The 16,126-nt window shown below is 41.1% G+C and overlaps 2 protein-coding genes across 2 annotated transcripts; one reads left to right on the top strand and one right to left on the bottom strand.

Annotated features, from left to right (window-relative positions):
* The first annotated feature begins 170 nt into the window (after positions 1–170).
* brf2 (BRF2 general transcription factor IIIB subunit) lies at positions 171–3,839 on the top strand. Its single transcript, XM_069724423.1, has 4 exons — positions 171–433; positions 1,606–1,665; positions 1,778–2,099; positions 2,371–3,839. The coding sequence occupies exons 1-4, from the start codon at positions 229–231 to the stop codon at positions 3,182–3,184; spliced, it is 1,401 nt and encodes a 466-aa protein (XP_069580524.1). The 5' UTR covers positions 171–228; the 3' UTR covers positions 3,185–3,839.
* Positions 3,840–5,364: 1,525 nt separating this feature from the next.
* Positions 5,365–15,253, bottom strand: anxa4 (annexin A4). Its single transcript, XM_069724434.1, has 13 exons — positions 15,024–15,253; positions 13,614–13,663; positions 11,723–11,810; positions 10,968–11,062; positions 10,003–10,116; positions 9,146–9,236; positions 8,066–8,145; positions 7,636–7,692; positions 7,459–7,552; positions 7,092–7,187; positions 6,154–6,212; positions 5,834–5,956; positions 5,365–5,566 (listed from the first exon to the last, which is right to left on the bottom strand). The coding sequence occupies exons 2-13, from the start codon at positions 13,620–13,622 to the stop codon at positions 5,510–5,512; spliced, it is 963 nt and encodes a 320-aa protein (XP_069580535.1). The 5' UTR covers positions 13,623–13,663; positions 15,024–15,253; the 3' UTR covers positions 5,365–5,509.
* Between the last annotated feature and the right edge of the window lie 873 nt (positions 15,254–16,126).

Genomic DNA, 16,126 nt, shown 5'->3' with positions numbered 1-16,126 from the left:
TTCCTAATTTAGATCTAACGTCATTATAAATGCACACCCTCAGCATTATAGAGGAGTCGTAAGCAGTGCCCGGTCTGTAGACGATGTACTGAAAGATGAATGTAAATGTTGAGGTTATATTGATCATCAGTGAGTTCTGGAGGGATAATACTTGCCTGCTGATAACACCAAGCGGAACGGTCGAGAATTTGAACGTTGTATCTGCCCGGACATATTTAAGTCGCCCCCATGACACCGGCGACGGGAACGTTCGTTGGTCATTCAGCAGCTGTTGTTTTGTCAGACATGTCTCGTGCAGGTCTCACCTGTCCGGGCTGCGGCTCCTCCAACATCGTGGACGATGATCTGTACTCTCAGGCCCAGCTGGTGTGTGTGGACTGCGGCTCCGTGGTGTCCGAGGGCACGCTGGCCAACGATCCGGTCGGAGGTTCAGGTACGGCGGCTTCACCGCGACGCGTCGCTCCGTACAACACTATTAAAGTTTACTGTTAATGGGAGAAAATACAAATATGTTCTCCCTTCAGATCATATTTTCAAGCTGTTTTTTCTCCGATTTTGGGATATCATTCAGATTTTTGTTTATGGTGCTCAACCTCAAAATACTCAAAATAATCATCAAAATACATGCATATGCATATATATATATATATATATATATATATATACACACAATAAATAAATAAATAAATATATATATATACAAACATATATATATAAATATAAAAGAGTTAGAGTTCATCCTCAGAGGCCAGATAAACTGAGATAAGATGACTCTTTTCAGGACATGCTGTAGAAAATTCATAATAAAACCATAAACTACTGAAAATACTCCAAAAGCTATCGATGTATGATTTTACTTGTGATTTTAATTTCACGGCTGTTTAGTTTTTTTACGACTCTAAACCAGCTGGACAACAACGTTAAGATCATGCTGATACATTTTTCTTCCCCTGAATTCATCTAATATTTTGACTTTAGTTTGCCTATAAATGTATTTTTGTGGGTTCCAGATGTTCTATTTTGTTCTGTTGAAAGCTGAAATGTCCAACTTCACTAAGTGTGTGAACAATAAACAGCACCAGTAAAATGAGGTTTAAAAGTGTCACCGACCTTCTTCTCCACCAACACGAGCAGCTCGTGGATTATTCAGAGGAACAGAGACACTGATTCTGGAAAAAGATGATGGTATTAATGTTTTAAGGCTTTTTTCACTGCTGTTAGCACCATAAACAAATCCCCTTCACCTCCATTGTTCCGGTGTGAATGCAGACAAATTTCAGAAAACCTGGCTAAATAAATGTAAAACTTCCGTAAAGAGGAAACCAAATGTTTAATACGTTGTGAAGAATCAGATCAACTCTTCCCGATTGCATCATGTCTCTACAGCAGCATAATGGTCAATCAACACGGACAGATTTGCTTAAACACCCATTTATTTAGAAATATGTATTCCATGTATCATTTTGAATTGGCAGCATTTAAACAGCACTAATAACACTGAAGAAAATGCTCTTCCATTCCGTCCACCATTTACTTAAACAGCATGGTGATCGCATTTACCACTAAATATGAAATGACACTTTATTTTCTCTGTCCTTTTTACAGAAGTGAGTTACAGCAGAAGCACCGCGGTGGCCAGGAAGCCGTGTGTAAACCTGATAAAAGGTGAGATCTTCTCTCCAAAGGAAGCTAGTTCGAGATATTATTTCACAGTAACATGTAGCCCTGCTGCTAATGCCCAAGCACATGCTCATACACCTTTGTAATGTGTCTGCAGGTGTGCAGCGTGTGAAAGCCATATGTCGCACTCTGAGGGTCCACGCTGAGATCGAGGATCTCTCGGAGACGTATTTCAAGCGGGCCTACCAGCATGCAAATTTCATCAGAGTGAGCCTGCAGAAGAAAGAAGTTCTCGCTGGCTGCTGCGTGCTCGTAAGCTGCCGCCTGCTCAACTGGCCCATCACCATGGGAACCATCAGCTGCCTGCTGGACGCCGACCCCATGGTGGTGGGAGCGGTTTATCAAGAGATGGTCAAGACTCTCAGCATTGACGCTCCAATCCTCAACATCACTGATGTGATGGAGGCTCACAGTCAGGAGTAAGTGAAGAACAGATGTTAGAAAACAGCTGCTTTTTCTCTCCTGAAATCAACTAAATAGGAGCCCTTCTTGAATTGAAGTTGAATTCTCTGGCCTGATGAGACTTTGGAGGAGCTGCTTGATCAAATTTTCAAACAAATCTCATTTAGTAGCTACTTGGTAGAATATAAAACTGGCAGTGCTCTAAATAATTCACAAGAGATTCTTAGACAAAGTCTCTCAAACTGTGATGAGTCTTCATCTAAAACTCACTGTTTTCCTTTCTGACAGATATAAAATTAGCTCGCTTCACGTGCCTGAAGAATTGGCTGAGAAGTCGAGGGACTTGACCAAACGAGCCGTGGCCCTGGTGGAGCTGGCAGCAGATTCTTGGATTGTAACTGGCCGTAAGCCCGTCCCCATCATGATGGCGGCGATCTATTTGGCCTGGCAGTCTTTGAAACCCAACAAGCATCGCCTCAAGTTCTCTCTGGACAAATTCTGTCAGATTGCCAAAGTTAATAAGAACAAGCCTGCTGTAAAGAGAATAAATGAGATAAAAGAGGTGCTGTGCAAGCTCGGCCAAGAAATTCCCTGGGTCAGAGAGGAAGTGACGCTGGATAATGTTGTTCAGCAGGTGGACGATATTCTGGAGCACAGGTACGCTCTGCTAAGGAGGGCGATCAGAACCCATGAAGACGCCCTGCTGGTGGAGTGTCAGGCCAGCAGTGTGGACGCTCTGACTGAGGAGACAGCTCCCTCCCAGACCTCCGAGCCTGTCAATCAGACCCCAAAGACGTCCTCTGTGGAACAACGTGGACTGAATGCTGAAAGGGGAGATGCAGGTAATCCACAAACAGTCCCGGAGCACAAAGACTCTCAGGACAGCCGAGGACCGTCTGCGACCTGGGGGAGGAGACTGCTGTTCGCTCCTCCGTGTGTGATTCATCCTAAGAAGAGGAGAGTGGAGCAGCCCGAGCTCAAGGATGTAAATGGTGACGAGGAAATCTCTGACAGTGAAATCGACTCGTACATCCGCACTCCTCGGGAAGCTCGAGACTTCGCTCTGTCTCAGAAGATGTTGGCGGACAGTGGGAAATCATAAAGTCATGCAGAGACCGATATTTACTTCATGTGTTGGTTATAAAAGCTTATCTGCAGTTTCTATTTTATGACTGGTCCAAGGAGGATGCAGGTATTTTCATTTTTGTAAGTTTGGTTGGATCTTCTTTTTCAAAATACTTTAAATTCGTGTTTAAAAGCTGGAAAAATTCAAAGCAACGTCAGAAAATGTAAAGTGAGGTTCCCAACTTAAACTTAATTTTTTTTTTTTTACATTTTTTAATGTCATTATAGGGATAAAGCGATTTGTTTGTGCACGGTCAGCATAACCTATGAAAGATCTGATTTGAAAGCCTTTACCATGTCAAAAATATTGGAGATTTATAGTTTTTGGTTTTTTAGACGATTTCTCTTTTTATAGAATGTTATTTTTTAAATAAAGACGTATCAGCAAAATTGAAACAGCTCTCAGTAATTAAGCGTACACTATATAAAGGTATACCGAGTACCGACCCAGCGATATGATTGGTCAACTGAACATTTGGAACAAATCACCATGACAACATACCCTGCTCATCACTAGAAATATCACTCCACCTCCTCAATGGGACTATATCATTAGAATAGAATTTCATCTAATATGTAATATAATGTAGTTTCTACTTGTTGTAGGTCTATTAAATGACCCATTTGGTGAAGTCGGGTCTCTTTTGGTCCTTTTTGGTCGTACTTTGAACTTTGGTGTAAAAACTAAGTGATTAAACTTCCTTTGGCAGCAATAACCTTATAAGAGAACCTTATAACAATAACAGATTGTCATTTACACCAACAGTTCTTCTCTTTATCTCTATGCTCTCCTTTTCTCTCTCTGCTCTCCTCTCACCCCAACCCATCGAGGCAGATGGCCGTCCACCTCTGAGCCCGGTTCTGTTAACAGATGCTCCGCCCACCTCTGAGTCTGGTTGTTAACAGATGCTCCGCCCACCTCTGAGCCTGGTTCTGTTAACAGATGCTCCGCCCACCTCTGAGCCTGGTTCTGTTAACAGATGCTACGCCCACCTCTGATCCTGGTTCTGTCGGAGGTTTCTTCCTGTTAAAGTGAGTTTTTCTTCCCTCTGTTGGAGGTTTTTCTCCCTTAAAGAGGAGTTTTTTCCCTCCTAGATTATGTGGGAATTGTTGAATTGATGAATTGTTGAATTGTTGAATTGTTGAATTGTTGGTTTCTCTGTATAATATTGTAAAGTTCTGCTGAGGACTTTAATGTGTTAAGTGCCATGAAATAACCTCTGTTGTGATTTTGGCGCTATATAAATAAAATAAAATTGAATTGAATTAACCTCAAACAAGGATTTCCGGCAGCTGCACATCAGACCTGCACAACGTTCAGGAAGAATTCTGGACTATTTATTCTCATAGAACTGCTTTAGATCAGCTCAATTTTTAGGTCGTCTTGTGTGATCAGCTCTCTTGAGGTCAGTGTGCAGCATCTCTGAGCTCAGACTTTCCAATCATCTCAATCACAAGTGTTTAGGTGTTTCAACTTTCTCATGCTGGTGCGGGCGTAATCCTTGTTCTATGTCTATTTACCTCTTGAACATAAATATGTGAATATATTTCACCAAATCAGAATTTCTATTTTTTTTTTTTTAATTAGCGGAGTTAGTTTGTAAATGGAGCAAGCAGTCATGTTGTCCAAAGACCGTAGAAGAACATTCTGTATATAGGTTTTTACTTTTGTGCAGATAAATCGTGTTTTTATAACTCAAACATACAAAGGATGCCACAAGATAGTTCACCACTGCCACACACCAACTTCATGAAGATTCGTTTTGTTTCCACCTAGCGGTCACCTTGAGTACAACCACTGCACATCATTTCCCAGGCTTATTGCTCTGAGATGGAGCTGTAACTTTGTATGAGCTATGTGATACCCTCTTTAACTTGATTACAGCACACTTTACTGCCTCCCAAATCACGCTAGCATCCTGTTAATGTAATTGAGTCAAATGATACAGGGCTGACTCAACAAATGAGGAACGGCTACCAATTAAACAAATGGACTGGATAGTGATGAAAATGTTGCACTGTAACAAAAGTGGGAGTTGGAGGCCAATAACATCCGTCTTTGATGTTTTTAAAGATGGGAGAGATAGATATACCTCCCTCTCTAATACCATTAATTAATCCTTAATACAGGATCAATAACAAAAACGCAGACATGTGTAAAAGGTCACTGGTCTTTGGTTTAATTAGTATTACAAACAGTAAAACAAGGCACTGTGTCATTCAGTAAAATGTGAAGAAGAAAATGTACGATAATGTGGTTTTCAGAATAAAGATACAGCTGTATTTTGCTCTGATATTTCTTCTATTCGCCTCCACAGAGCTCCAGCAGGATTTTGCGGTAGTCACCGGATGTATCTCCCTAAACAGTGAGAGAAAGATCTGTGAGACTTCAAAGAAGTGGTGTTGGGAATTACTGCAAACTAATAAACACTGTGATATCTTTTTATTCAGATCCAAGAATTTAAAAAAAAGTTATTACTCATATGCGTAGGATTTGAGCAATAATTTGTCTCATCACAGTTTAAAACTACACCGGGACATCACATAACATTGTTACTTTATCGCAGCCGATGCAAAGTTTTTGCTGACAGCAGTGTTTCCCTGCCCTTTGTCTTTAGTGCCTCACCTTGATAAAGGAGTAGAGAGTCTTTCCGTACATCTTCAGGAACTGCGCCTTAATGTCCAGCATGTCAATCTCCGCCCTGGAGACCATGATTCTGATGAGGACACTATCTGTGGTGCCCAGGCCCTGACAAGGAAGAAAGACAGAAGAAAAACTGTATTCATACTGCACCCAGAAAGGCCCAGGCTGAGATTCAAACCTGGAACCATCTTGTTGTGAGGTAACAGTGCTAACCACTGCACCACTGTGCCGCCCCACATATACACTATATGTTCACAAAATAAAGTTTAGTGGCGACACAAAAATGAAGATAAAGTATTCACCTTCATTGATTTGTATAATCGTTCTGCAAAGAACGCTGGCTTGTTCCTCATGCATTTCACTGCAAAACAGAAAACAAACAGACAATTAATTTTAAACGTGAGACCATCTTATAAAAGACCACAGTTAAATCACAAACTTCACTAAGAAAGTGTGAACAAAAGTACCAGCTTCACAGCATTAATATTTTACAGCAAGTCTGCCGTGGCTAAAAGTCGACCTGCAGTTCCTCAAATTTGGGATTTTGGTGACATCTTTAGTGCCAGGGAGTCACTGCAGGGAATTTCGGCACTAAACTTCAGCCAGACTTGGTAAACCTGTTGGAGCCATAATGCCGTTTTTGTTTGTTTTGTTTTATGTTTATGTAATGCACAGGTGACTATATGTATACACATGCCGTTTTTGTGTTTGGACACAGGGTGGCACTTTAGCGCAGGAATTGTATTTACTGTAACACTGAGTGTGTGAATGGGGGAAGCAAACAATTTCTTGACCATGTGTGTGGCAGCGTGGCAGCGTGGCAGTATTTTGTGCATCCTGCAGAATGGAAACTGTGATTGCTGAATGGAAATCTACCTGTGATGATGTATGGACTAAGTCCTTTTTCTACCTGTGCTAAGGTGAGCATGTACACTGACTGACAATAAATGGGTCACCGCAGTCAAAGAGTACTTTGTATTGGACGTTAGTTTATTGTTTGCCTAGAACACGCATCCAGATAAGGTCTCCCTTTTCACCCCTCGTTGGCAGCTAAATGTATGTGATGTTATTGGAAAGATGCTACAAAACCTGCAGCAAGTACTGCAAAGTCTGTTTACTTTTATTTTCTTACAATAAAATTGGAGTTTCTGTGGGTTCGAACTAATTTGAACTTGAGTGTTAATGGCAGGGTTGAATCTATATAAATTGGCATGAAGAACATGTGAGTGAAGAGACAGACCTATGGCCAGAAAGACGTCCTCCAGACAGCCAGACATCTCGCTCTTAATGCTGTCCTCAATGGCTTTTCCAGAAATCTTCTGATACTCCTCGAACACTGGAGGAAGTAACAGCGTGATTATTGGGGGAAGTAGAATGTGGATGGGAAAGCTGTGGTGTCACTTATACAAGGATTGTGTGATTCAAGGAGAGTCCGTGTCTGCTCATAAAACTGCTGCAAGGGGGCAGTAAAAGCCCCACAGTGTAGTCCTTGCCTTCAGTGGCCAATTTAAGGAAATAAAGAGGGCGTATAATCACATGACACAAAACACAATGATTTCAAGTCTTCTTACTTTGACATGATCAGGTTGAATAAGCTGTAAAAATACCTCGCAGCAGATGGTTTGGGTTCCTCACACAAAGCACGGTGAGGAACTTCACCTCGTCTGTGCCCCAACGAGCCTCACCAGCCTCATAGATTTCCTACAATCACAAATATTAAAGAAAAATAACACAGGAAGTCAAACGTTGAACCAACTAATTCATCTCAAGACCTGAACCTTTACCTTGGCATCTTGAACGGCCTGGGCCTCGTCCACTCTGTCGCTTTCATCCCGTCCAGCCTGCATTGCAGAGGAAACAGAGGCTTAAGAAAAAACAAGTGTAGGGTTGAACAACATTTGAAAAAAAACAACAACCAGAAACAATAAAATAACTGGTATTTTTACTGTGCAGAAGTGACTGATTCTTCCTCTTCCCTGAAGAAACAATTGAAACTTCCTCCTGACATTTTACAATTTACTTCATTTCTAAACTGATCTCAAGTAATGCTGAAATTTTCTGGCAAACACCAGGAAGCTAACACTTGTACTGTATTTTATAAAGCTTTATTTTGTTCTATTTGACAACATGCTTTTCTCTCAATTATAACAGCAGTCCATTAAAACATTCTTATCAGCTCAAGCTGTGAGAGTTTGTTGGTCGGTGTTTGCTCACCGTGAGTAAAGAGACCAAAACCCTTTGAAACATCCCAGATGTATCTCCACACACATCATCCTCCAGGTCCTTGTCATTTTCTGCCATGAAAGATGGGAAAATGACATTAAAACATAAAATAATGACACTGGGGCAAAAAAGTAGCCAGCCAACCTATACTACGTGGCTATGGTTAAAAGGGAATACATACACTGGCTTATAAAGTTTTAATGTCTGGTGCTGTTAGCAAAATGTTGTCTGCTTCAATATCCAACGTGCAGCCTTTTTGTACATCAGATGAACAGAAGATCGATATCCACTCTTCTTTAAGCTGTTTTAGTTCTCACAAACTCCTGAGAACGATTTGTATCTATATGTTCAACTACTCACTGAGTAAATACTTCTGTGCACCCTTTAGTGTTAGCCTGTGAACGTACAGTGTGGTTAAAAAGAGATTCTCAGAGTCAGCCATACAGTAGGTCCCTCAGAAAGGGGTTTAAAACCTCAGTAGATTCTCTGATTTCAGAGCTGCGAGCAACCACTTGCACAGAAAACAGCTGTGTAATTCAATTTTAAAATCAAAAATATTGTTTATTGTGGGTTATAATGAGCTATAATTCAAGCTTTCTATAAGATTTATAAAGATAATGAGGTTACAAGGGCAAAGTTTAACAACTGAGCAAGGTTCTATGAATATTAATTGTGTTGTGATTTAAATTCTAAATCTATGCTGTATAATCTGTACAAAGCATGTAAGCAATGCCACAAAGCATTACATCATAGCAATTGCCTTATAGGTGCTGAACAAAAGCCATTGAAAACCACTTTTAAAAATACTTGCCAACTGCTGTCATTGCAACCACAGAGGAATAAACAAGAAAACAACAAACTGCCACATGGAGAGCAACAATGGTTTTCATGAATAATTGACAGAATCCACTGTTTTCTAATAATGGACATCATTCCATCTCCAAACAAGAACAAAGGCTTTGTCACTGGTGCACATATCAGATATCATACGCGAGCCATAGGCACCAACGGACACTGAGATATATAACGAGCTGATGTCAGAAGTTCTGTTCATCGAAGTGACACAGTTACCTTTTTTGTAGAATGCATTGATGGTTTTTATTTCAGCATTTGACCTTGAGGCGAGAATATCAATGAGACAAGCCTCTTCGGTTCCAGCTCCCTGTGAAGCAACAGTATCCCATTAGCTATAAGTTGATTCAAGGCAAAAGTGGCCTGAAATATATATTCTCTATATTTTTGTTGTTGTCCACAAATCACATAAAAGAACTAAAGTCAACAATACTTTACTTTGTCTCCCATTACTCTTCAATTTCCCCCAGCCATTCTGAAGCTTTCAGCATCAAGCAAATTCCCTCCTGCATGTAATGAAGTAACTAATGACAATTTTTTTTTTTTTTTTTTTAAAGCTAAATAATTTCCCCAGACCACCGGGCAGTGTTGTGTTTGTCAAAGTTGAATTAATTTATTGGCTGATATTGGCTAATCACAGATATATCAGTATTGGTGTATATGCTATCCTATATTCAAACTTTTTTACTGACCATAATGCAGAAAAAACGTTTTAGGTAATTTAGAAATTGTTCTATTTGTGTGCGTTTCTCAAAGGTATTTATAATTATTAAATTCCCAGTCATTTTGGACAATAAACTTTATCATTAAACTGTAAAATACCCTGCCTGTATTACATATCTTTGTCACCAGTTTTTAATAACCACATTTTGGTCAATATATTGATATTGTAATTTTTTTATTCCTTAATATTCGTATTGGCCCCAAAACTCCAGTATCAGTTACTCAAACAGGAGTAAACAGTTGCACACCTGCAGATCGTGCTCATTGTTGGCTTTGGTGTTTTGGTGTGATTTGAGGACAGTATCAGCAGCTGTATCCTCTAAATACACAACAAGTGAAGGAGGAACTCCGACCTTTATTGCATTCCGCAGCTCGTAGGCATCGTACACAGGTGCCAGCATCAGCAGACCCAGAACGACACTCTTGAAGTTCCCACTCAGCTCTGAGGACAGATCATCAGCCAGGTCCTGCGGGAGAGATTAACAGGGAAACAGTCATTCACCGTACTTTAATAAATCACTAAGAAGGGAATCAGTAAGGAAAGCTTTAACATTAAATTAAAATGGCTTCAGATTTTTTTTTTGTAGCCAGCATGACTTGACTTCACCCACTCCAGAAGCACCTGGGCCTCCACTAGAGGGTGTGGTGTCTGGAAACAGAGGAGCTGCTCCATCGAAGATGTGACCACATGTGGGTGTCGCTGTGTGCATCATGACTCACTCTTTCTGCCTGCGAGGATTCCACTCACAAGCTTTCCTTTCCCTGTAGCTCCCTCAATGAACTTATTGATCTCTTACCGGACACTGTGCGGAGCTGCTTATTACCTCATTATGTCAATACAATAAAGATTCCAGGCTTCTCTTTGGGTTAATATATTGATCCTTAAAACCTTGAAACAAACAAGCGGAAAGTGGGCAACATAACTCTGTGGGTTCAGTGTATGTTTATTTTATGGAGTGGAATCTTCCTCTTTCCAACACATTACAAAGCCCTCTCTATCTCTTTCTTTATTTACAAATGGTATTATTTCTGCTTTAGGGTTAATGGTTAACTTGCACTTTATCACCACTGTGTTAGTCCAGCAAAACCCCACCTAAAGAGAAAAAATGATGACAGCACACAGTGGAAAAGGAGTTCAGAGATGACACATTCACTGGTGCTGCCAGCACTTTCTGTAAAAGCTGCTGTTCAGTTTCCTCTTGTAGTCCAGCAGTCGTTTAACTGCTTTTCTCATGTTTATTGATTATGAAATTCACCTTTTCCCTCATAAATAGACTGTGTTTGCTGCCTTCAAGCACTGCTCAGTCAAAGCTCTCACCTTCCCCACTGTTTGCTTGTAGGCCTCTTTAATGCGCTGCCTCTGGGCAATAGTGCGATGCGCTAGGACCTCGAGGACAGCTGCCTCATCAGTGCCTGAAAGAAATATTTAAATAGTTAATTGTAGAACTGTCAATCCTAATTAAAATGATCATATATTCCTATTGTTTTAATTCAATCTAAGAACAACATTTCAGATGAATGTGTGGGAGTTCAAATCAGGCGTCAATGCTGCAACTCTGGATTTGTTTGCAGCCGTTGGCATAGAAACCATGTGTTTACAATGGAGCACAAACTGGAGTCAGGGGAAGATGATTAGACAAGTAAACCCTAACAGCATCAACATTCCCCGCCATGAATGTACTGACAGAGAGAAAAACGGTATTGTTGCACACTCCTGAATGTTTTACTGGAAAGTACATCTCTGAGCGGGACATACCTGCCAACATGGCTTCATAATGAGATTAGTTCACTACTACTTCATGCATGATCAGCATAGTCAAGATTAATTTCCCCTCCATATCAAGAGAGGAGAGGAAGCTTTATAACACAATATGTAAGGTGAGGCAAAGTACAAGTTTGCAGAATGATTGGGGGAAACCTAAAGCTGCCATGACGACGCGAGTACTGAAATTAGTTTTCAAACTTTCCCATAGCAAACGGGAGAGACTGGATATTCTTTTTCCACAGAGGCCGAAACATAATGACACTGTCCAATATATGTTCAGCTAATAATGGTTTCTGGATGTCACTCACCAGCTCCCTTCATGGCACCTCTAAGCTTCTGGGCATCTGCGTCTGCATTGAAGCCAGATGCCTCAGTCACTGTTCCACGGTTCCCGACCTGGTCAGAAAAGACAATATCACAACCATTTAACGATTAAACACAAACAAAACGAGCAGACACAAAGCTTAAAGTCCCCCTCCGCTCCAACATGTGTTCTGCTCGTTGTTACTTCACTTGGATTTTTGACCTTCAGAACTTAACACTTTCTGTGCACTTATACCATTAAAACAGATTTGCATATTACAGATTCTGGATTTTTGTAATGAGTAGGAAAAAGATGTGCTTTTAAAAAAAAATTAACAGCTTACTTAACTTTTCAGTTATGCAAATCATCAGATAAATTATTGTTCAAACCAGAGTATATCTGAAAACATCTGGAGGGGACATTTAAAACCTAAATTACATGATTTTAGATGTAGGATAAGGCAAGCATGATACACAGCACTGTTATTCCACTATTCGAGAGTCACAAACACATTTATATTCTAATTTTAAAATGCAGGATAAAGTTTAGTAGCTGTGCAAACTCTTTTTGAGACATTCACCTTTACTAGGAGAATAAATTAGAAAAGCAGAGGCAATAAATAAATGTATACGGACCACAAAATCTGACCACATTTGTTTATGTTTAGAATAAAAAGAACATAAAAGCTGATCTAAGACTTATTTATTTCAATGAGTGGTTGCAAAAGCAATAGAATATTAAAACTGCAAGCAGTGATGTACGGGCCCTTGCACCCCCATGCGCCGTCTCCCCGACGTGCGGTGCGCGAGTTACCGCGTATCCCCACTTAAAGTTGCTATTTTTGTCTCGTTTCCTGTCTCCAGCAGGGGGCGCTGGCGTGCCGTTTGGCCACGCCCGCTCGCAAAACACATATCAGATGTATCTCACCACGCCGGAAGTATGTCACACGTTTCGTGAGGTTTCAAGCATCCTTTGACCTTAAACATCAACTTCCTGTGTCACGGCGAGCGAGCCGTTTGGCCACGCCCACTTGCAAAACACATCATATGTATCGTCTCACCACGCCGGATGTATGTGACACGTTTCGTGAGGTTTCAAGCATCATTTGACCTTAAACATCAACTTCCTGTGTCACGGCGAGACATCCAACTTTGCCACATCGTCACGGCGACGCCCATTGACAAAGTCAAAAGAATGTCTCAATACATCATCAACTACATGTTTAGGTTATTGTGACCCGACTTTACGTTCATGTGATCAACCAGCTCGACGTAGAATGTGAAAGTATGAAAAGTGTCATTTCCAGTGGCCAACAGGGGGCGCTATGACTATGAGCGAATATTACCACACAGGGGTCTTCAGGGCGGGGCTGTTATCATACCTGTGATGTTTGGAGAAGGTCGGTCCATGTACATAAGATTTAAAGCAACTTGTAGTTTCATGGCGAAACGCTCAAAATGGCCGCCTCTTTTTTAGTGCGTCTCGGTGTGATACACGTGTCCACCGGATTTCGTGAATTTAGGTAAATGTGGCCGCCGGGGCATCTCTTTAGGGGGCGCTCTCGAGCCGTTTGGCCACGCCCACTCGCGACTCCAGTAGAATACTAAATTCTTCGCCGGGAGACAAATGTGTTTCCACTTTCATGAGTTTTTGAATATGATAAAGATTCCAAAAAGGAAAATCACTTTACGGAAGAAGAAGAAGAAGATCTTTACGAAAAACAACAGGGCTTCACACCGATGCTCGGGTCCTAATTAAAACTCTAACATGTCATCATTGTGACATTAAGTTTTGCAGTGAGTCTATACTACTGATGCAAATACATGTAAATGTTGTGGTTTATATGATGGTTGTTTCTGTACACAGGTCAAAGAGCAGCAATGGTGGAAACTTACTGCTGCCATTGTAGAAGGAGTGTGGATTTCCAAACTGGAGGTCCAAAAAGCTACAACAGAACAGATACAAAAAATAGCCTGGGTGTCAATTGCACGAGGACCAGAGGCAGAAGAAAGGAGCCGCAGAAGCAGTAAACTGTTTCAGGTTTGAATGTGACCCTCATTAACCTCTGATCAACATTGAATGCAGTCAATCATCTCAAAGAAGGTTTCCATCACACAGGCTACATTTGGTCGCGGGCTCTCTTGTGTCCCACGTCTGAGCTTGCGTCTCCAGAGCTAATCTCATTAAGCATGTGTCTGTTTAGACACACCCAAACAGGCTTCACCCCGAACGGGCTTCACCCCGAACGGGCTTCACCCCTAACGGGCTTCACCCCAAACGGGCTTCACCCCGAACGGGCTTCACCCCTAACGGGCTTCACCCCGAACGGGCTTCACCCCTAACGGGCTTCACCCCGAACGGGCTTCACCCCTAACTGCAGGGATCAAGTTACCCACTGATGGAGTCATCAGAGATCTGTCAAAATCCACTCAGTCGAAAACATTTTGAGAAGCTCTGTTTAGTTTTACAAGCTGTATTGCTGCAGACAGCCTTCAACTAAACAGATGTTTGGAAATTGACAGGATTTCCCTCCATTTATGATCAGGCACATTAAAAGTTTGTATCAATAATGTGACAAAAAACAGGACTCCAATCCTGCAATTTGACAGCTGACACGTATACTAATAATGGCCTGAACTGTGTGTGTAGGTCAACAGCCACCACTGGGTGGTTTGTGATGTAAATACAGAGCATATGATTCCTACACACACCTCTTTCAAAATCATGATGAATGAAAAAGACAAATTTGATCCTGTTGCTAAAACACAAATGGTGTAAATACAATGAAATTAACAGTTTGTTCAAATTCATACACTTGTAATGTTTGGAGTAGACAGTTACAGGAACCAAGAACCAAACTTTCATTAGTAATATATTATTAATAACACACAAAGGTTTTCTGCTATTAAGCCTTTAATTTTCAAATGCGATATTTATATTTATGATTACAGCTCTTCATCTTCAACAGAAAGTGATAGAATCACAACTCTATAACGTGCGTGTTCACAGGAAATTGAGCAATACTGTACTACATGAAGGAGTTACAAGTCAAAAGAAAAGCATGAAAAAAACAATAATTATAGTCAAAGTTATTATTACTGCTGAAATGTATTCATCATAGTCTTAAAAATCTGCACTATAATGTTCAGAGAAAAATGTCTTATGAAAAGAAATTGCGGAAGCAGATGGCATAAAGTTAGTGGTCACACCCTGCTGACAGCGCGGCAGCCGCCGAAGTCTGAGCTCTGCTTTCACAAAGTCACAGCAAAACATGTCCGATGCCTGACAGACGAAGTACAGCTCACCTGTCCCGAAGACAATCACTCAGCCTGGTGCCCGAAAACAAGGTAGAGCGTCCCTGTACCGGGAAATAAAGCTTATGACCTCAAAGCCGCTCGCAGCGTCCAGCCCACTCAGAAGTACATTTCTACAGGACCCTCCTTTCTACAGGAGTCAGTGCTGCGTTCAAGGAACGTTGGCGCAACCGGGAAAATATGTCCCATCTGTAAAAATATTTTTAGGATTATTTATGGCTATAAATTGACCATTTTCTTATGTTACACATTCGAAGAGAAGCAAATATTAAAATACATGTTTTGTTTTAATTTGCCGACTGGGCTAAATTGTCGTTCCTAAAAACGTGTTGTATTTTGATGTACAAACCCTAACTTAACCTAACCTAACCTAACCTAACCTAACCTAACCTAACCTAACCTAACCTAACCTAACCTAACCTAACTTAACCTAACCTACCTACCTACCTACCTACCTACCTACCTACCTAACCTACCTAACCTAACCTACCTACCTACCTACCTAACCTACCTAATCCTAACCTACCTAACCCTAACCTACCTAACCTAACCTGCCTAACCCAACCTAACCTACCTAACCTAACCCAACCTACCTAACATAACCTACCTAACCCTACCTAACCCAACCCTAACCTAATCCTAACCTAACCTAACCTGCCTAACCCAACCTAACCTACCTAATCTAACCTACCTAACCCAACCTAACCTACCTAACCCAACCTAACCTACCTAACATAACCTACCTAACCCACCTAAAATAACCTACCTAACCCTACCTAACCTAATCTAACCTACCTAACCCAACCTAACCTACCTAACATAACCTACCTAACCCTACCTAACCCAACCTAACCTACCTAAAATAACCTACCTAACCCAACCCAACCTACCTAAAATAACCTACCTAACCTACCTAACCTAACCTAACCTAAGCTAACCCTTTATTTGGATGTAACTGCGTGAAGGCAGCACTTCTGCTTCAGGTTCTTCTCAGAAACGCCTCAAATCAACAACCTACAATTAAACTGGGAATCAGGACATGATGCCGGTTTTCCAGTGTCACGTGAGAGCTGTGCAGCATGACCTGAACGCCG

The sequence above is a fragment of the Brachyistius frenatus genome, unplaced genomic scaffold (assembly GCF_029030835.1).
Source record: "Brachyistius frenatus isolate BFR_SWC_R1_liver_20210118 unplaced genomic scaffold, ASM2903083v1 Contig_377, whole genome shotgun sequence".
Lineage (NCBI taxonomy): Eukaryota > Metazoa > Chordata > Actinopteri > Embiotocidae > Brachyistius > Brachyistius frenatus.
Note: the sequence above shows the minus strand (reverse complement) of the source record. Positions and strands in the feature narration are given on the sequence as shown.

What these genes read in the sequence shown, in the direction of transcription:
- brf2 (XM_069724423.1), top strand. Translation starts at nt 229, where the DNA reads ATGACACCGGCGACGGGAACGTTCGTTGGTCATTCAGCAGCTGTTGTT. An exon ending in GTGTGTAAACCTGATAAAAG is followed by an intron (nt 1,666 to 1,777) that starts GTGAGATCTTCT and finishes ATGTGTCTGCAG; the next exon opens with GTGTGCAGCGTGTGAAAGCC. An exon ending in ATGGAGGCTCACAGTCAGGA is followed by an intron (nt 2,100 to 2,370) that starts GTAAGTGAAGAA and finishes CCTTTCTGACAG; the next exon opens with ATATAAAATTAGCTCGCTTC.
- anxa4 (XM_069724434.1), bottom strand. An exon ending in AGGTGCCATGAAGGGAGCTG is followed by an intron (nt 11,063 to 11,722) that starts GTGAGTGACATC and finishes TATTTCTTTCAG; the next exon opens with GCACTGATGAGGCAGCTGTC. An exon ending in CTCTCTACTCCTTTATCAAG is followed by an intron (nt 5,567 to 5,833) that starts GTGAGGCACTAA and finishes CTCACTGTTTAG; the next exon opens with GGAGATACATCCGGTGACTA.